Below are 19,696 nucleotides of genomic sequence, written 5' to 3' on the forward strand. Positions count from 1 at the left end.
GAAAAACAAAAAACAAAAAGAATGAAGGAAAAACATGCTCATTAATGTAGGAATGAAAATCCATAATGAGAGAGATAGACACAGACGATGAGCCTGGGGGCTTTGACTTGGAAGAAAACAGGAACCAAAGGCAAAGCCAAATTGATCTGCTTATGTTTCTTTAATTCTCTCTCACTCTTTTTTGTCTGAGAAAGGACCCAACAAAACGAGAAAGAAATCCAAAGACCCAAAAGAAACCAAAAACTAGTACTTCCAATAGAGGAGATTGTTAAACTATATAGTACAAATGTTATTACTCTCTCTTTCTCTTTCTTTTCACTCAGATTCAATCAAAGTAAGTATCTTTGTCTCTGCCCATCACTTTCTTTAGTTATCTCCATCTCTTTCTAAAACTCTTTCTGTTCTTATTAGATCATTTTTTTTCCAATTCTGTTCTCAGAACTTGTATCTCTTGTTTTCTTTAATCTTACCGCGCTATCCCATGTTAGATCATATCTTATTTTTCCTTGTTGTTAATGAATCTTTAAAGCTCTAAATCTTAAACCTTTGGGGTTATGATTTGCATGTATTCATTAATTTATAGAGGTGTCAGCGGTGATGATGTGAGCTGTTACTTCTACTTTCCTTTTGATAATTTTTTACGTTGTTCTTATGAGGCCTGTGAATCTGTAAACTAGGGAGTTTTGATTTGCTTTTGTTCATATGTATGAATGCCAATTTGATTTTTTGAGTTTGGTTTTATTTTGAATTTTGTACTTTTTAGATCAGGCAGATAAAATATTGTGTAAACTTTTTACTTTCTTGAAGTTGCTTTATGCTTAGTGATTAGTTTCTTGATTTGCAGTGATCAATTGCTGATTGTGAAGAAACCCACGTAGACCATGTTGAGAAATGATTCTTAGATTTAAAAAATGGGGTGTGTTCTTGGAAGAGAGGTATCCTCTGGCATAGTTTCAGAGTCTAAAGAGGTCAAGGACCTGCGTGTTGAATCCAGAAGAAAATTAGAAAGTGTTCCAGTGAAAAAGACTGATACTAGTAGTGTTGTTGAGATTCAAAATGAGGACACCCAGAAGGAAGAGAAAGCGGAGGAAGATAGAAAACCTAGGGGGGAGAGGAGGAGGTCAAGGCCAAATCCTAGGTTGAGTAACCCACCCAAGCATTTGCGTGGCGAGCAGGTGGCAGCTGGATGGCCACCCTGGCTATCAGCAGTGTGTGGGGAGGCGCTCAGTGGATGGATTCCACGGCGGGCAGACACATTTGAGAAGATAGATAAGGTGCGTTGATTTATCACTGAGATAGTTCAGGACTTGGTCATAGTGATCTGGAGTTTACTTCAAATGACAGGAGACTGTGATGGTTGAAGGCATTTGAGCTGATTATTATTGCTGTCATTGAATTTTTTTTTTCTCTAATTTATTTATGTTGTTGGATTTAGTATTCTTATTCATGTTTCTTTCTCCTCTGATGATAGATTGGATCAGGAACATATAGCAATGTGTATAAAGCTAGAGATGTGTTAACAGGTAAAATTGTTGCACTGAAGAAGGTCCGGTTTGATAATTTGGAACCTGAAAGTGTGAAATTTATGGCTAGAGAGATCCTTATTCTACGAAGATTGGATCATCTGAATGTTGTAAAGTTGGAGGGTTTAGTTACATCCAGGATGTCATGTAGTTTGTATTTGGTATTTGAGTACATGGAGCATGATTTAGCTGGACTTGCTGCAAGTCCAGGAGTAAAGTTCACAGAGCCACAGGTCAGTCCAAATTTGTCTTGAGAATTAATACTTATGCGTATGCTAACTCTTCGTGTTACAGCAATAATGGAGGCAGTTCTCATTTAGTATCTACCATTTGCCCACATTTCAGGTTAAATGCTACATGCACCAACTATTATCTGGTCTGGAGCACTGCCATAACCGTGGTGTGCTTCATCGTGATATCAAAGGATCAAATCTTCTTATTGACAATGAAGGAATACTCCGGATTGCTGATTTTGGATTGGCGTCCTTCTTTGATCCCAATCACAAGCATCCAATGACTAGTCGGGTGGTTACGCTGTGGTATCGACCTCCTGAGCTTCTCCTTGGGGCTACTGATTATGGTGTGGGGGTGGACCTCTGGAGTGCAGGTTGTATACTAGCTGAATTGTTGGCTGGAAAGCCCATTATGCCAGGTCGTACCGAGGTAAGTCGCTCTTTATTATTGTTGTCTCATAGTTTCCAACAGCACATTCATCTCTGTGATCCAACTTCATTAGCATTTTGTTTAGCATGGATATACTTAAGTTTTGTGATTGGTGGAAATTTAGTTGTTAGAGAACACTTGTACACATGTCATTTTTTCAATTCTAATGAGAATTATTTCTTCAATGAGATAGGTAGAGCAACTGCACAAGATATATAAGCTATGTGGGTCACCTTCAGATGAGTACTGGAAGAAATCAAAGTTGCCAAATGCAACTTTATTTAGACCTCGAGAGCCTTATAAAAGATGCATAAGAGAAACGTTTAGAGATTTTCCACCATCTTCACTTCCTCTTATTGAAACCCTTCTTGCAATCGATCCAGCAGAGCGTCAGACAGCCACAGCTGCCCTAAGAAGTGAAGTAAGTTATCTCCTTTTCAATTATTATGGTTCTTGTCTTCAAATTTTGCCACGGTTCTTATTCTGTTGAGTCTTATCAACTGAATGCCTTCTGTGTGGTGCTTCTGAAGTACAATGGTTCCTTTTTATACCAGAGTTCTGGATGTTGAGATTCACTAGTATGCATGGATTTGAATTTCCTGATTTAATCTGACATCAAGCTTAGGGGTGTTTGGGTTCGTGATGGAAATTTAATAGCTCTAGTTTATTTCCATTGAGATTCTAAACAAGCTTTGGCCCAAGTCAGAGGCTCATTTTATGAGATCCAATTATGTGACTATATCTTGAAATCCCACAATTTTCACTTCATTTATGAGCATATTGTTTGAAAGTCTGTTTCCCTTTTGCCCTTCCAACTTTAAGTAGGGGTGGGATATGCATTTTGGACAATTTGATGTTGGATAAAAGACAACATATGTCAACCTCTTATTATTTTCTTCACATTGTCTTATGCAGTTCTTCACAACAGAACCTTATGCCTGTGAACCTTCTAGCCTCCCAAAATATCCCCCAAGTAAGGAGATGGATGCTAAAAGACGAGATGATGAAGCTCGAAGGTGCCTCTTTAGACCTCCTTTTGTTATTATTTCCTTCTGCAACATTTCAGTATAACCACCATGTACATGTTTGTTGGGTGCATGAAACGGGCGTGCGCTACACTCATTGCTGATATCCACTTAGGCGCTTAGGAGGTTATATTTTTGACCAAGTCTTTGATAAAATGATATTTATAGAAAACATTCTATTATCCAAAAAAAGAAAGGGAAAAATATTTCTCCAGAATGTGCCAAGCTAGACACCATTCCATGTGAGAAAATATGTGAGCGAAATTACAAGGACTAACAAAATCTGTAATTCAGAATTAGTCAGACTTACTACCCATTCAAAAGGAACAAAAGGGGGGTGGGGGTCAGTGTGGTAGTTGAATTTGCTATAACTAACTATTTTAGGTTCTAGGCAATGCGATAAGAATGGCCTAGATTTTTTAGTTTGTAGTATCATTCTGTTCAGTGTTCTCGCCATTCTATGCTTGGTCATTCCCTAGGATTGGATTTGGTACGATGATGATCATAGGGACATTTTCACCATATTTTCATTTCTTTGCTGATTAAGGAGGGAAAAAATTATTCATTTTTGTTCTCCAGACATTCTTATATATGTATATATTCTTTTGAACAGCAAAGAAAAATAAGATTTTATTCATTCTTATATATATATATATATATATATATACACACCTGGATTTTGTACCTCTTGTGTTTGTATAACATGTCTACTTAGTGTCTCTCTCTTGTTAATATGTAAACTTTATTCATGTTTTGCAGACAAAGAGCTGCTGCAAAGGCCCAGGGTGAAAATGTAAAGAAAACACGGACACGCGATCGTGCTGTTAGGGCAATGCCTGCTCCAGAATCCAATGCCGAGCTTCAATCTAATATTGATGTATGTCTGTGCACCATTGTTTTCATTTTTGTGCAGTTGCTTTCACTTGCAAATTCTTGGATGATTATGCACCGTGGTTTTAGTTTTATCATTCAAGAAATAACCAAATAAATCAAGTTAGCATTAAGCAGAGAGCAGCAGTACTATATTATTTGTGCTTTCTGGCTCCTCCCCGTTGCCATTGGATTTGAAAAGAATCCATGCACCAATGCCAGTTGGGAAGTCATAAGTTATCATTTCACTTACGAACGAGCTTTAGTTTATGGAATTGCTATTTCATCATATAAGCTGAAGCAACATATATTCCATGTGTGCTAGTTGTAAGGTACTATCATCCGATATCGAGTATCTAATAATCTGCATTAGTGTTAATGACAATGCCAATTCTAGAGACATTTCATTGAATCGGACACTCAATTTGAGTTTTATTTACACTTGATGACTTGCTTGAATTATTGACAACATTTTTTTTTTCTTCCTAACACAGAGGAGACGACTAATTACCTATGCGAATGCAAAGAGCAAGAGTGAGAAGTTTCCTCCACCTCACCAGGATGGGACACTTGGCTATCCTTTAGGATCATCTCAACATTTTGATCCAGCAGTCATTCCCCCTGATATCCCATATAGCTCCACTTCATTCACTTGTTCAAAGGAGCCAGTACAAACTTGGTCAGGCCCATTGGTCGACTCTGCTGGTGTTAATGCTCCAAGGCGAAAGAAGAACGCTGCAGGTGATAGAACTGGTAATGCTAGGTTTAAGGGAAAGAGAAGTGTAGCTTAAACTTTCAGTGCATACATACTGGCCAAACTGGAAATCTCCTGTACACTGCAAAAAGAGACACTGGTATTTCATACACATGCTTGGCTTCTTCACGAGTGCAAAAGATGTTATTGTTTTACTTAAAAATGTACCTGGGAATGAATTCATTTTCTATACTTCTGTGTCCATTTTTATTATAGAAAATTTTCAGTTCTTTCTATTGGGACGGCGAGAAAATTGATGTGTATATTTTGATGATTCTTTTCTTTAAAGTTTATTGTGTTGAGAACCAACCAACTACTTCATAAATTAGTGGAAAAAAGAAATCTCCATTCTTATGTTTTCTTTCTTTCAGTGTTTCTTTTAAGTGGCAACTTCAATTTTTTCAACAGATACCTTGACAATATATATATTGTAACGATGGAATTTACTCCAGCTACTTGGAAGGGCCCATGCTTGTCTAACTAGCTTGCTTAGCCAAGTTGACTACCTTCATCAGTATTTTTCTTCTGCAAAGAGGCACTTGTATTTCTTTTTTCTTTGCTAAGAGATATCAAACTATAAGGAATATCTATATTGCTGCAATTTAGTCAGATTATACTCGATCCAGCTATGGACATTACAAGCTATGTATGGAGTTGCAGGAGAGGGGCTTCGAACTTGGAAATGGTTCCATGGCATAAGTTGGTGTATTAGATTATCTCTTTGGAAGAAACCATCCGGTATCCAAGGCCGTGATGCATACTCGTAGCTCTAATTTGAAACCTCCGGTCAAGGATAACTAGACTTTTGTTATCCCATCTCACCTGTTAACCATGACTTACAATTAATTTCTAATGAACTTCATAAAAACCCTTTTCTTTCTTTTTCCCTCTTTTTCTAGCTTTATTTATTAAGTTAGATAAAAGAAAAAAAATGAAAAAAAAGGACAAGGCATATTGTAAATAAAGATTTTAATTTTATTGATTAAAAAATAAAAATAACTTAAATTTGATTGGTTATATTATATTATAGAAAGTATATATTAAATATGATAACAACATAATATATTTAATTATTATTTTTAATTTGATAGTTATAATTATTATCTATAAATAATTTATTCTACAAAATAATAAATGTAATGTATTATTATTTATGAAGAAATATATTATAAGATTTATCGTATAATATAAAATAAAAAATAATATACGTAGACTTCTAGTCCAATACACTGATTTGATAATATAATATAAATTTTTACTTGATTTTATAGTCAAAAATTTTTTTTTTTTAGCTAATAGAATTAAAAATTTAAAATTAAAAATCAATACAACTAATTAAATTAAATTAAATTAGTTAAAAGACATTTGATAAAATAAGAGAGAATCTGAGAGACGGTGGGGTGCATATGTGATGGGATGTAACTCCACACGTCTATAAACCTCAGCTCTTCAAATAAAAAATCCTACTTTAAACTTAACTAAACCAGTTTAATTTTTTCTCTTCTTCTTTTCTTTTTCTCCTTCTCTTTTTCTTCTCAAAGCCAATCAGTTGCATACACAACCCAACTCTTTCAATCGCTCCACTTATTTGTTTTCCTTTCTCCAAAACCTAGTAAAGACTCGTTATTGTTGGTAATGGAGGACACAAATAGCAATAACATAGCAAATAATGTGGCTCGGGCCATTGTTGCAGCTCTTGATTGGAACTCTTCTCCTGATGCTCGCAAAGCCGCCGTCTCTTTTCTTGATTCCGTACGCACACTCTCTCTTTCTCCTTTACGTATACATATAGAAGCATACTTGCTAATGTGTTTATGTTTATTTAATTTTGCTCTTTGCCCTTTTCTCTATCACTATCTCCACCAGAACTTCTTGAATTTTGATTGTGTACACTGTTGCGAATTGATTAAAAGTCATAAATTTGACGACTTGTATAAGCAATCTTTAGTACTCCGATTGAGTTCCGAGTTTTTAGCAAACGGGTAGTAATTAATGGTTTGGTTGTTTGTTGCTGTTATGTTTGCTTCAATGCTATCCAACTCTACTGGAGTCTGGTTTCAATGAATATTAATATTGGGGGTGATTGGCAAGTTGATCAAGTTTCATGATCTTAGCGGTTGTTTGAATTGTGAGGGTACGGTTTGGTTAAATAAATATGAAGTTGAGAGGCAAATGTGTGTTTTACTTTTGGAAGTAGAGTTTTGTGATTGATTATCGAATTATTGCTCCTGTTTGTTTAAGATTGTGATAAAGTTATTCTCTTTTTTTCTCTCTCTTTTTTTCAATCCGTAGGAGAAATATATCAACTAGCCTTCAGAAACATGTTGGCATTACTGTATAACAAGAATTATTTATTTTCTGAGTTTGTTTGCATGCAACTGTACTAGAGAACCAGGTAATTAATCTACTTTTCAATATCTGCAGATCAAAACTGGAGAAGTACAAGTTTTGGCAAATATCTCGTTCCTTCTTGTCAAAAAGGATTGGTCTTCCGAAATACGGTTGCATGCTTTCAAAATGCTGCAGGTTTACTCTCACATGTCCCTTCTCTTTCCTTATTGGTAGAGAAGTCTTGATGCTATTTTGAGATATATCCTGTTGATAGTCTAATGACAATATCCTACAAACACTTTCAGATTGATTGTGAGGAAAAAAATACTTGGAAAGAACCGTCACAAGATGACCGAATAATGCTTCTTTCAAAGTCTTTAATTTCCTTGTTTCAAATGCAAAAATCAATCATGGGGCAAAACTATAGGGAGCTGACCCTTCTGTATTTATTCGCTGTTGGTGGGACACAAGTGGTCATCGCTTGTTCTTCACTGTGCCAAACTGTTATTTTAGGCAATACTTTTGACTTCTTATTTCTCTGTAATAAGAAAAAGAAAACCCTCACAGCAACTTAATCTGAATTGAGGCATGGACTACACTAACTGAATCTGAATATAAGATTGAACTTTTTCTTTTTTGATTTTGTTACTGATGATCTGAGGATGACTTGTCAATGAATTTCATGGGATATGGATATTCTTTTGCGTCTTGAGTCTTGAACTTTTTGGATCATAACCTTGATCCTAAGCAACTAACAAAAATAATTAGTCAATCACTTACTTCAGGCTTGGAATGCTTGCACTGATGGACAATGAAATATTTATAAATTCATGATTCACTTTCTCTAGGTCAACATGTTTCTTTGATGGATGGTAATTCCTTTGATATTTCTTTATCAACTAAATTCAGGATTACATTAATTTATTAAAAGGTTCACAAGTTCATAAACTTGTGAGCTATATATGATTATTTCATGGCTGTCTGGTCACTATTGGACCATCAAATGATGTTACTAATGTTAATTCTTCCCAAAGGTCTTCATATCTATTGAATTAATCAATAGGTCTTAAGTTGCTTGTAGTTCAATCACAATTAAAGCCTAAGCGTATGCATGTTCTGCAGCATTTGGTCCGGTTGCGATGGGAGGAATTAAGCCCAATGGAGCGCAGGAATTTTGCAAATGTTGCTTTCGCATTGATGTCTGAGATTGCAAATTCTTCGGAGGAATGGGCTCTGAAAAGTCAGACTGCTGCCTTAGTTGCTGAGGTTCTAAGCACATTTCTTTGACTGTTGAGTAGGCTGTCTTACCTGGTGTCATGTACTGACAATTTTGCTCCTCTATAGATTGTTAGAAGAGAAGGTGTAGAACTGTGGCAGGAGCTACTTCCATCTCTTGTTTCCTTGTCTGGCCAGGGTGCTGTTCAAGTATGCATTTTCCTGTGCAGAACTCATGTTTTTCTTGTCGTATTTCTGTTGCTTGATTAGCTTTATTCTAATATATGCATTTTTTTTTCTTATATTAGGCTGAATTGGTTTCAATGATGCTGAGATGGCTTCCTGAAGATATTACAGTTCACAATGAGGATTTAGAAGGTCTATAATGATTTGCCTGGAGTGTAAAACTTTCTAGTTTGTATCTGTTTTGGGTATTGAAATGTTTGTATTAAGGAAATTGAATATTTTGAACTTGAGCAACTCTGTAAATTCTAAAATATTCGTTTTCAGAGCCTCAAAGTTGATTGATATTTCAATTATATGTTGAAAATGTTTTATGGCTTACTTCCTAGGTTGATGATGTCTTTGTTTCTTTTCTTTAAATAAGTTTTCCTATTTCCTCTTCTTTTCTATGCAAAGATTTTAATTTTCTATCGTGCATATGCTGCTGCTTGCATCACTTATATTTGTTCTGAATGTATTTTCAGGTGATCGGCGCAGGCTTCTATTACGGGCGCTTACTCAATCCTTGCCTGATATTTTGCCTTTACTATACTCAGTATGCCTCCAACTTTAACTTCATTACAGACAGTGTATATGCATATAGTGTTGTAGCATATAGTGCACTTCATTGTGCTGACTTTGTTCCATATACAGTTACTGGAAAGACACTTTGGAGCTGCATTACATGAAGCTGGTAAGCAACAACTGGATGCTGCGAAACAGCATGCTGCCACAGTAACAGCTACTCTTAATGCTGTCAATGCATATGCTGAATGGGCTCCTTTGCCTGATCTAGCGAAATATGGAATTATTCATGGGTATGTTAACCCATAACTGCTGGGTTGGTTTCTTACTTCCGAGTTTCTACATCATGAGTATGGATCAAAGTCTAACTTTTTCTGACTACTATCTCTTTCCCAGGTGTGGTTTTTTACTTTCTTCTGCTGATTTTCGTCTTCATGCTTGTGAGTTTTTCAGACTTGTCTCTCCAAGGTGTGCCTTTTAGCTTATTTAATGTTTTAAGTAGTAAAAGTAACTTTGCATTCACAATTCACATTCTCATGATTACTGGTGTTCTATGAATTGAGATTTCCAGGAGGAGACCTGTTGATGCCTCTGCTTCTGAATTTGATTCTGCAATGAATAATATCTTTCAGATCTTGATGAATGTCTCCAGAGAATTTTTGTACAAATCTGGGTCCAGTGCTGGGGCTATAGATGAGAATGAGTTTGAGTTCGCCGAATATGTATGTGAGAGTATGGTGTCTTTGGGTTCTTCCAACTTGCAATGCATTTCTGGTGATAGCAATATGCTCTGTCTTTATTTGCAACAGGTAGATACACTTTAGTATAACCTATATTATGATGATTGGTTGATACTTGTATGGGATTTTCATGCAAGGATTGTGAATTATCTGTGTTTTTGAAGAACCATTTATGATCTAACTCTTTGATATTGTTTCAGATGCTGGGATTTTTCCGACACTATAAGCTAGCTCTTCATTATCAATCCCTGCCCTTTTGGTTGGTATGTGAATTTTTTTTTTTTTTTTGTGAATTTATTGTTACACTGCATTCAATAACAAAGCCTAACTGGCACCTTTGCTATTCTTAATACATTTAATTTTTTCCTTATAGGCACTAATGAGAGATTCATTAATGTCCAAGCCAAAAGTTGTTGCACTTTCATCTGGAGATGGTTCTGCTGTTAATAGCTTGGGACCTGGTACTGGGCAGGTTGATAATGAAAAAGCAAAGATTTTAGGTCTAATGGGTGATGAGATTTATAGTGAAATCTTGGATATCACTTTCCTCCGCATGCTTAAAAGAGAAAAAGTGTTTCCTGGGACGTCCCTTTCTCTTGGGGTGTTGGAGTTATGGAGTGATGATTTTGAAGGCAAGGGTGATTTTAGCCAATACCGTTTCAAGCTGGTAAATTTTACTTGGATGCTTTTTTTCTTCTTGTTCTTTAACATCTTCGGTGTAGCTTCTTGTTATGGGAGTCAAATTTTATATTGTATTGTAAACATCATTATATAATTCGCTGTACTCACATTAGTTATTTTATTCGTAAGTCTCTTTGTTCTATAGGTTTCAATTCTTCTCCATTTTCTCTGATTACTGATTGTTGTTGCTTGTTTTAATGTATCTGGATTAGTTACTGATGACCATTCCCTCCTAATGCAGTCTGAGTTGATGAAGTTTGTTGCTTCATTTAAGCCCCTAATAGCTGGTACTAAAATTTCTGAAAGAATTTTTTCAATCATCAACAGCATCTTGATTTCACCAGCGCCTATTCAGGTGTATTAATGAACTCTTTTAAGTACACTTATTGATGGATGTTTGCTTGTTAGATTTTTCAATCTATGGATTTTTGCTGGGCCAGCTTCACTTTGATCTGACGTTTATTTTTCTCTATCGTCTATTTGCATCTTTTTAAAATTCAGGAATTAGCTGTGATGGAAAGCACGCAAGTGGCTCTTGAAAATGTTGTAAATGCAATTTTTGATGGATCACATGAATTTGCAGGCGGGAGTTCTGAAGTTCACCTTGCCTTGTGTAGAATATTTGAAGGTTTTTAGCAACTTCTATTTATTTTTCTGGATTGTTTTCAAGCTTAAAGCTTGCTGAAAAATTCTGGTTATTGTGAATTGAAGGTTTACTTCAACGACTTCTTCCTTTGAAATGGACGGAGCCAGCTCTTGTACAAGTCCTTGGGCACTATTTAGATGCATTGGGTCCCTTTTTGAAATATTTCCCAGATGCTGCGGGCAGCGTTGTCAATAAACTGTTCGAGCTTCTGAATTCACTTCCATTTGTTGTTAAGGTTTTCTTGTGGGATTAATTAATATGAATTTTAAAATATCATCAGTTGTCAAGGGTTCCAAATTTAACTAGTGCTTTTTATTTGGTTGCTAGGATCCTGCTACAAGTACTGCACGGCATGCAAGGCTGCAAATTTGTACATCATTCATTCGGATAGCCAAAGCTGCTGACAGAAGCATTCTGCCTCACATGAAGGTGGTTTTTCTGGATTTTTCTTCTTTTCCTTTTTAGCTATAACGTCTTCTGCTTGTTTGGCTAAACCAGCTGACTTTATCAAGGAAAGAAAATCTAGTTCGATTTTATTAGTAGCTTATGCTCGAGTCTCCATGTTATGCAACCTAAGTGCTGCATGCATGATCTACCAAGGAAACAAATGAAGTTCTTCAGAAATATGCTAACAGACTTTTATGTGATATTCATGCATATTTTGAAAAAGCCAAAACATTTCAGGAAGATATAGTATTTACTTTGTCGGGCTGTTTTACTGTAGGGTATAGCTGATACTATGGCATATATGCAACGAGAAGGTTGTCTGCATCGTAGCGAACATAATCTTTTAGGCGAAGCATTTCTTGTCATGGCTTCTGCTGCTGGGTAATCTCTTGCTAACAATAAGCAGAATCTGTATTGAAACTAATGTGAGGGATATCTTGCTTATTGCTTCAAGTTTCTTAATTGAATACAGGATTCAACAGCAGCAAGAAGTTTTGGCCTGGTTACTTGAACCTTTGAGCCAACAATGGATGCAACTGGAGTGGCAAACTAGTTATTTGTCTGAACCACTGGGTCTGGTTCGTTTGTGTTCTGAGACCCAATTTATGTGGTCAATTTTCCACACTGTGACATTCTTTGAGAAGGCACTGAAAAGGAGTGGAACCAGAAAGGGGATTTTGAATTCACAAAACAGCTCAACAGCAAGTACTCCTTTGCATCCAATGGCTTCACATCTATCCTGGATGCTGCCTCCTCTCCTGAAAGTATGTGTGTTGCTCTTAAGAACAAACAATGTTATTTTTGCTGTTCATGTTTTTGTATTTCATGTCCATTACTACTGAAAAAAATGGTATTTATTTGCAGTTGCTTCGTGCAATACATTCTCTTTGGTCTCCATCCATATCTCAAGGACTACCTGGGGAACTGAAAGCTGCTATGACCATGAGCGATTTTGAGCGATATGCACTTCTTGGGGAGGGGAATTTTAAATTGCCCAAGGGTGCTTTAACTTTTGCAGATGGATCTCAGATTGACATGAGTAAGGAAGGCTATGCAGAAACTAATGAATCTGATATACGAAATTGGTTGAAAGGCATCAGAGATAGTGGGTAAGTATGAGCTTTTGGAGGTGGTTTTTAACTTTGCCTATGAAATTTGTTCTGTATTTATTTATGTCGTTGTCCTGAAAGTCAGAATACTTGGATTCAGTTGAGGATAGTGAGGGTTCCACGTTCAGAGCCCATATGTAGGGTTATTGATTTTTTAACTCTTGTAGTATGCTTCGTGCTCAGTGACATTTGAAATGCCACTGTTCTTATAGGTAGAATGAGTGCAACTTTTTCATTAATTCATTGCAAAAAAACAGTAACAATAGTAATAAAAGTTTACCATTTACATCTGCAAGCTTAGTGGTAGGCTATGATGCACGGAAACTTCTAGCTATGGGTGTTTCTGCATTTCAGAAACATTTCCGCATATTCGTTTTCCTGTATAAAATACTGTTTTCCTGTGTAAAATTATTTTTTAAATGTCTTTTCCCCGTATTGTTTTCACATTTCCTTGTTTCCGTTTCCGTGCAACATAGGTGGTTGGTGTGTATCCCAACTTGACATAGACTCCCCCCTCTTCCTCTGCAAACCAAAAATATATATCATTTAGCTAGTCTTACTCAGTGAAAGGCAAGTTCTTATAGAATAGCGGTTGGACCTGGGATGTTATATGAGAGTGAAGGTTGAGCTCTTAATGTCTTAACATATTGCAGAAATGCAGATGTTAAAATGGACTTGTGGTCATACAAGGTTAGACAAGACTAGAGAAATGACCACATTCGACAAGAAGTCCAGGTAGCACCAGTTGGAATAAAATGATATAAGGATGTCTGAGATGGTTTGATCATGTTCAATGTAGATCCCGCTGTGCTCTAATGCGTAAGTGTGATATATTGATTGTGAAGGGTGCAAATGGGGAAGGTGTAGACTTACGACCACATAGAGGGAAGTTGTCTCAGAATATCTACTGCTTCTTGGCATTAGTGCAGACTTTGCTATCAAAAGAGTACAATGGAACAAACGATTCGTATAGCCAATCTCAAACTAGTTGGCAATTAATGCTTACTTGTTGTAGTAGTCTTACTCATTGAATGAACAGCCATGGAATTCTGAAGAACAAATTCCAGTAAAACTGAAGGCTATACATATACAATGAATACCATGAGATAGACCTATTACCTCAACCCATATTCTTCTAACTCAGGTATATAAATAGTTGTATAAGAAGCAAATGATCATTCCCTTACACTAATAGCTCATCATCTGAGTTTTCTGCATGTACAAGTTATATTGCTGTGAAAAGGAAAAAAAAAAAATATTTTTTGGGGGAAGAGAGGGGGGGTGAGGGGTGAGTTAGTTATATAGAACCATATATATTATTTTACCATTTGATGTATGCTTCCTCCAAATGAAGTGCTCATGTTTCCTCCACAAATCCAGGTACAATGTCTTGGGCCTATCTATGACCATTGGAGATCCATTTTTTAAATGTTTGGATGTTCATTCTGTTGGGGTAGCACTAATGGAAAACATACAGTCCATGGAGTTCAGGCATATAAGACAGCTTGTCCACTCAGTTCTGATATATTTGGTCAAATTTTGTCCTTCAGAGATGTGGGAAGTCTGGCTGGAAAAGCTCCTATACCCATTATTTCTCCATGTTCAGCAAGTTCTCAACTTTTCTTGGTCAAGTCTTTTGCACGAAGGTAAAGCAAAGGTTCCAGATGTCCATGGCATGCTTCCAGGGTCAGACATGAAAGTGGAAGTGATGGAGGAGAAACTGCTTCGAGATCTAACTCGTGAGACTTGCTTACTTCTCTCTGCTATAGCTTCACCAGGATTAAATATGGGACTTCCTTCTTTAGAACAATCTGGGCACATCAGCCGTGGTGATACATCTTCACTAAAGGACCTGGAAGCATTTGCATCGAACTCCATGGTTGGGTACGTCATTGTAAGAGTAGCTTTTTCTGTTTATTTATTGAAGTGATTTTATTTTATCCTTGAGGGCGTTTCATGTCTAAAATTTAATTCATTTACAGTTTCCTTTTGAAGCACAAAAGCCTGGCGCTTCCTGCATTGCAGATTTGTTTAGAAGCTTTCACATGGACGGATGGTGAAACAGTGACAAAAGTTTCTTCATTTTGTGCTACCGTAATTCATCTAGCTATATTAACAAATAATGTTGAACTTCGAGAATTTGTTTCAAAAGATTTGTTCTTTGCAATAGTCAAAGGCTTGGAGCTCGAGTCATATGCAGTTATCAGTGCAGAACTTGTTGGTCTCTGTCGAGAAATATTCATCTATCTTCGTGATAGAGATCCAGCCCCAAGACAGGTGCGTATCGTTTTCTATATTAATGTGCTGGGTAAAACTTTATGGGTGCAATCCCACCATCTGATCGAGAAGTGCCTTTGTTTCCCTAGGTCCTACTCTCTCTCCCTTGTATAACACCCCAAGATTTGGTTGCGTTTGAAGAAGCTTTGACAAAGACATCTAGTCCTAAGGAACAGAAGCAGCACCTCAAAAGCTTGCTTTTATTAGCCAGTGGAAACAAGTTAAAAGCACTTGCTGCTCAAAAAAGTGTAAATGTAATCACAAACGTTACAGGTAATCTCTCCAACATCATTAGGATCTCTTGGATATTTTTTCTTTGACAGAGCATCATTTTGTCTCTGCCCATATTTTCTCGCCCTAATGCGAATCAGTAATTTAATATCATAAGAGAGCAATCACCTGTGTTGAACTCTATTACACTCAATGTCAATTATCCTTATTAGCTTGTTGCCCTCCTTTCAGTGAGACCTCGGGGCTCAGTTACTGCTTCAGAAACCAGAATTGACGAGGGGGATTATGTGGGCTTGGCCGCCATTATGTGAGATAGTTGCAGAATTGATGTACAGATAAAAAGTCGAAGAGAAAAAAGATCTGTTTTGACAAACATACTATACTAGAAGGCCAGTTTTATTTGCCTCTATAGTTACATGTAGATTAGCAAAACCAATTGTTTCACACAGCTGACACAGGAGCCTGTAGAATATCTAACATCCCATGGTATATACCATTATCTTATGCTTTTGCCCTTTTTTTGGCAATTTTTTTTTCTTAGCTTCCATGGCGGCTTTTGAAGCCACGCTTGTATTTTACCCTCCAAATTTGTCGCTTCAATATTATACTATTGTTTTTTTAACAAACTCGTGTTTGCTTAGTTATTTGGCACCTTGTTAGCAAGGATGGCTATGGGGCAGGTTTTTCAATACCTGTACTCGCCTCCCTGCGAGATTAAATATCATTCTTGCCACTTGCCCTGCATCGAGGCAGGACAGGGCGGGGCGGATTTGAGATGGGTTCTATAAGAAAATATAAGGTTATTTAAAATGTATATATTCATGAGGTAGGTTACCGGCTGGATTGAGTTTATCTTTTCATATCTGCCCCTTCTTTAGATGGGGTGGAGTTTACCTATTTCTTGTCGATTAGGGTTAGGTCAGAAAATGTAATACTGGGGATTAGAGCCAGGTTCTAGGGGATTACGTGAAGTTTCAACCTTCAAGATTAGATAATTTGAACCAAAAAAAAAAAAAAAAAAAAATCCTCCCTTGTCTTAAATTCTGGATAACTCCTATGAAAATCCCCTTTTCTATTTTCCCAAGTTTTAGTGCACCATGTTCTTTTCTATATAGGAACACAATCCGAGTACTATCTTGCAGGATTATATGTAATTTTTTTCAGTACAGTGGAACGAGCTCGTGATTTGGCAATTTTAACCTTTAAACTGGGGTTTTATGTGATACAATCTAAGGCCAAGATAGCCATGATGCAGTATGGTAAATTCATAAGACAGTATCTTGACATGTAGCCTAACAAAAACTTGCCCTATTGTGATTAGGCACTTCATAAGAATATTAACTTTTTACATTATAATTGATACCTTACTCTAATGGAAAAATACATATTACTCATATTTCAACAGTATAAAAATTTTTCCTTCTTCATACTCGAAAATAATCCCATTTGACATTATTAAGAAGACTTTATATCGAATCGGAATATGAAAACACATGTAGAAAGAAAAAAGAAAAAAGAAAAAAGGAGGCTCCTTTAGAACATGGCAAGCCTGTAATGTGAATTTCAATTTGATGGTACCAATTATAAGGGCACCGCTATAACAAAAACAGAACATTATTGAAGCACCCACAACATCCACTGGGCTTTCTTAACGGTCTAATAGCTTTGACTGGTAGCCATAGGAGAAGAAGAAGAAGAATAGCAGATGAATACCATTAGATACTAAGAATGGATTGGAAGATACCATGTCATACAAAGTAGTGATAAATGTACTTGTGACAATGGAGGCTTCTAGCTTAAGCAAAACTGGGCTATAAAAACCTCATTATCCCCTTCTTCACTCCTGTCTCCAACGGTTTTTGGAGTCTCTTCTGGTTACTTCCTTTATAGCTTTATTATATTCTATTTATATATATGGGACCAGGAGGACCTGGGCCACCGGGATGGGGCGGTCCGCCACCAGGAGGACCGCCTGGTCCTTTCGGTGGCTTTTGTGACGTTATTGGAGCTTGGTATGTAATTGTTTCCGACTTTGTATTTACAATTTTTTCATATATATAATCAATTTTTACTTTATTTTATAAAAAAATTTGACGGTTTATGTTAACTCATGATCTTGTTGTTGCCTGATTACTGTGTGTTCACATTGTGCAGCATGAGCTTTTTGTGCTGTTGCTGGTTACTGCAAGATTGCTTTGGTGGTCCAATGGGCCCTCCCGGCCCTCCCGGCCCACCTGGCCCATTCGGTCCCCCTCCTCCATGATCTGCTGCATTTTACGTTTTCAGTAATACTGTAGGAATTTGTATGCAATATGTATTTGCCTACCTAATATTTGTAATAATAATTGGTTCGCTGATTCTATGTATATCAAGTTTCTGATCTATTTTCTTTATTTTATGAATATTCATATTCAATTTAGATTCATTTTCTTTTCTTTTTTCGATATTAACCTTTATATATGAATTTTAATTACGTTATAAAAGTGATTTTACAAGCAAAATGGGAATTAACAAATGTAAATATCCAAATTAATTAAATTAATAACAATATCTAATGAACAGACTTTATTAATCGGATTATTAGTGGTGCACTCTCGCAATTACGTGCAACATTTAATTATTATAAATAATTTTCTTTCAATTCTTTTAAAATCAATGAACAAAAAATTAAGCAGTCAAATGACGAATAAAATCAAGAAATTAATTATATTAAAAATACAATTATTTATATTATTTATCAAAACTGTTTAAATTTTGAACATGTTTTGGTGAGGCTAAAGGGACAACTAAATACTCCAAATCTGTCTATTTCAATAGATTGTATGAGAATTTGGAAGAACCTACTCGAATATGAGTTAGAGACTTTGTGTGATTATAATTTTTTTTTTTTTTTTCAATTATAGTGAAATTTTCTCTCCTTTTGTCTGTGAATATGACTAAATACTTCAAATCTGCCCGTATTCTCTTTACACCATGGCCAGACCATCCAAAAGACCTCTTGACAGTCTAAAATCTGTCCATACTTATTAACATTACTTGCACTTTGCACTTAATCGATGTGGGATGGGATTCGCCTAAGGTGTTACACAAATCATGTTCATTTTTTCAACTTCCTTCTTTTATATTGTAATTTTGTGATGGTACGTATGTCTTGAGTTCATGAGATTGACTTATATAAATTCGGATTATGAATTGATTTGGTAAGTCTAATAATAAATTTGTATGACTAACAACAAAATGAAGTCTATTCACATAAAGTGAATGCACAAACTTATTGACATTTGGTGCTAAATCTAGTCTATTCTTTAGTCATTTTCAATGCCAACACCAATAACAAGGAGCCAAATACAAATTATATTATACACATGGCCCAATGTTTCATTTAAAGTTGTTGAACAAAATGTTAAAAACATGCATAGAAAGCTTTTTAGGGTTTGAAGATTAGGTCTGATAGAAGAGTGGATAAAATGCTCTCACACTTATCCTAAGATTCAAACTACTACATGTACATGTGATTGTGATTTGTACCTACTGTTCCAAGGTTTTCATGTCATAATCCTTGGCCATTAAGTTGTCCCTTTCTCGCTACTCAACAATGGCGATAAATATTAAGTTGTCTATATAATATCTTCATCTTCATAGAATTTTCTTGTGACGCACCACCAACCAACTAGTTGTCGAATATTTTTTTTAAGTCTCGCTTTGAGATATATAGACTCAGAGAAAGATGCCACCACCGGGTTGGGGACCGCCGCCGGGAGGACCTCCGGGACCAGGCTGTTTCGGATGCTGTGATTTTCTCTGCAATGGGATATGCAGGCTTGCATCTTCTTGGTAAGCCATATATTTGTTTATATTTTTATAAAGAAAAGAAGCAAAGATGTATTTGTATATTTTACTGTTATTATTATATTTTTGCTTGCAGTTTGTATTTCCTTTGCTGCTGTTGCATCCTAGAGAGTTGCTGTGGGCCAGTGTTTGGCGGTCCACCAGGGCCTCCCGGTCCACCTGGGCCTCCCGGTCCACCTCGATTCTGATCAGCCATCGTTACCTCAGACTCAGAGATGGTATATATAAGTTGATATTGTTAGCAGGTTGTCCTGTTATTTGTGTGATAGAAGTGCATTTCTATGAGCACTCATATCTTGTATTTCTCTTTCTGCTATATAAGAATTTCCTTCATTCACTAATGAGCAAGCCACTGAGCCGTTATAAAGGGTATTTCAATTCACTAAAATTATATAAGGGATATTTCAATTCAAGCCACTAACAGCCAACACCTAGTCAGTTAGTTTAAAATTTGGTTGTTAAATGATGCATATACTAGAATTATAATATTTGTTTTAAATAACTTGTAATCGGTGATAATGAAATAAATCTTTTCTGTCATACGAAACAAATTTTATATGAATTTTTGCATTGCACACAGTTGAAAGG

The 19,696-nt window shown here is 36.1% G+C and overlaps 2 protein-coding genes and 1 long non-coding RNA gene across 3 annotated transcripts; all 3 read left to right on the plus strand.

Annotated features, from left to right (window-relative positions):
• Positions 1-31: 31 nt before the first annotated feature.
• Positions 32-5,196, plus strand: LOC105647629 (putative serine/threonine-protein kinase At1g54610). The gene is made up of 8 exons (XM_012233786.4): positions 32-334; positions 845-1,274; positions 1,472-1,756; positions 1,869-2,186; positions 2,380-2,607; positions 3,102-3,202; positions 3,971-4,088; positions 4,576-5,196. The coding sequence occupies exons 2-8, from the start codon at positions 912-914 to the stop codon at positions 4,870-4,872; spliced, it is 1,710 nt and encodes a 569-aa protein (XP_012089176.1). The 5' UTR covers positions 32-334; positions 845-911; the 3' UTR covers positions 4,873-5,196.
• A 1,098-nt stretch (positions 5,197-6,294) lies between these two features.
• On the plus strand, positions 6,295-17,625 carry LOC105647628 (ARM repeat superfamily protein). Its single transcript, XM_012233785.4, has 23 exons — positions 6,295-6,587; positions 7,260-7,361; positions 8,289-8,432; positions 8,511-8,591; positions 8,690-8,759; positions 9,089-9,159; positions 9,258-9,421; positions 9,525-9,596; positions 9,700-9,937; positions 10,069-10,131; positions 10,242-10,535; positions 10,791-10,904; positions 11,051-11,177; positions 11,261-11,430; positions 11,523-11,624; positions 11,920-12,023; positions 12,115-12,406; positions 12,507-12,751; positions 14,132-14,635; positions 14,734-15,028; positions 15,118-15,301; positions 15,491-17,271; positions 17,414-17,625. Exons 1-22 carry the CDS (start codon positions 6,471-6,473, stop codon positions 15,568-15,570), a joined length of 3,633 nt encoding a protein of 1,210 aa, XP_012089175.1. The 5' UTR covers positions 6,295-6,470; the 3' UTR covers positions 15,571-17,271; positions 17,414-17,625.
• Positions 17,626-18,661: 1,036 nt separating this feature from the next.
• LOC105647625 (uncharacterized) lies at positions 18,662-19,449 on the plus strand. Its single transcript, XR_001047540.4, has 2 exons — positions 18,662-19,093; positions 19,185-19,449. It is a non-coding gene; the product is annotated as an uncharacterized LOC105647625 (long non-coding RNA).
• Positions 19,450-19,696: the final 247 nt, after the last annotated feature.

The sequence above is a fragment of the Jatropha curcas genome, chromosome 2 (genome assembly GCF_041381405.1).
Source record: "Jatropha curcas cultivar XTBG-Jc1 chromosome 2, XTBG_Jcur_1.0, whole genome shotgun sequence".
Classification (NCBI taxonomy): Eukaryota; Viridiplantae; Streptophyta; class Magnoliopsida; order Malpighiales; family Euphorbiaceae; genus Jatropha; species Jatropha curcas.

What these genes read in the sequence shown, in the direction of transcription:
- LOC105647629 (XM_012233786.4), top strand. Translation starts at nt 912, where the DNA reads ATGGGGTGTGTTCTTGGAAGAGAGGTATCCTCTGGCATAGTTTCAGAG. An exon ending in TAAAGTTCACAGAGCCACAG is followed by an intron (nt 1,757 to 1,868) that starts GTCAGTCCAAAT and finishes CCCACATTTCAG; the next exon opens with GTTAAATGCTACATGCACCA. An exon ending in CGAGATGATGAAGCTCGAAG is followed by an intron (nt 3,203 to 3,970) that starts GTGCCTCTTTAG and finishes CATGTTTTGCAG; the next exon opens with ACAAAGAGCTGCTGCAAAGG.
- LOC105647628 (XM_012233785.4), top strand. Translation starts at nt 6,471, where the DNA reads ATGGAGGACACAAATAGCAATAACATAGCAAATAATGTGGCTCGGGCC. An exon ending in ATGCTTTCAAAATGCTGCAG is followed by an intron (nt 7,362 to 8,288) that starts GTTTACTCTCAC and finishes CATGTTCTGCAG; the next exon opens with CATTTGGTCCGGTTGCGATG. An exon ending in CTGCTGCCTTAGTTGCTGAG is followed by an intron (nt 8,433 to 8,510) that starts GTTCTAAGCACA and finishes GCTCCTCTATAG; the next exon opens with ATTGTTAGAAGAGAAGGTGT.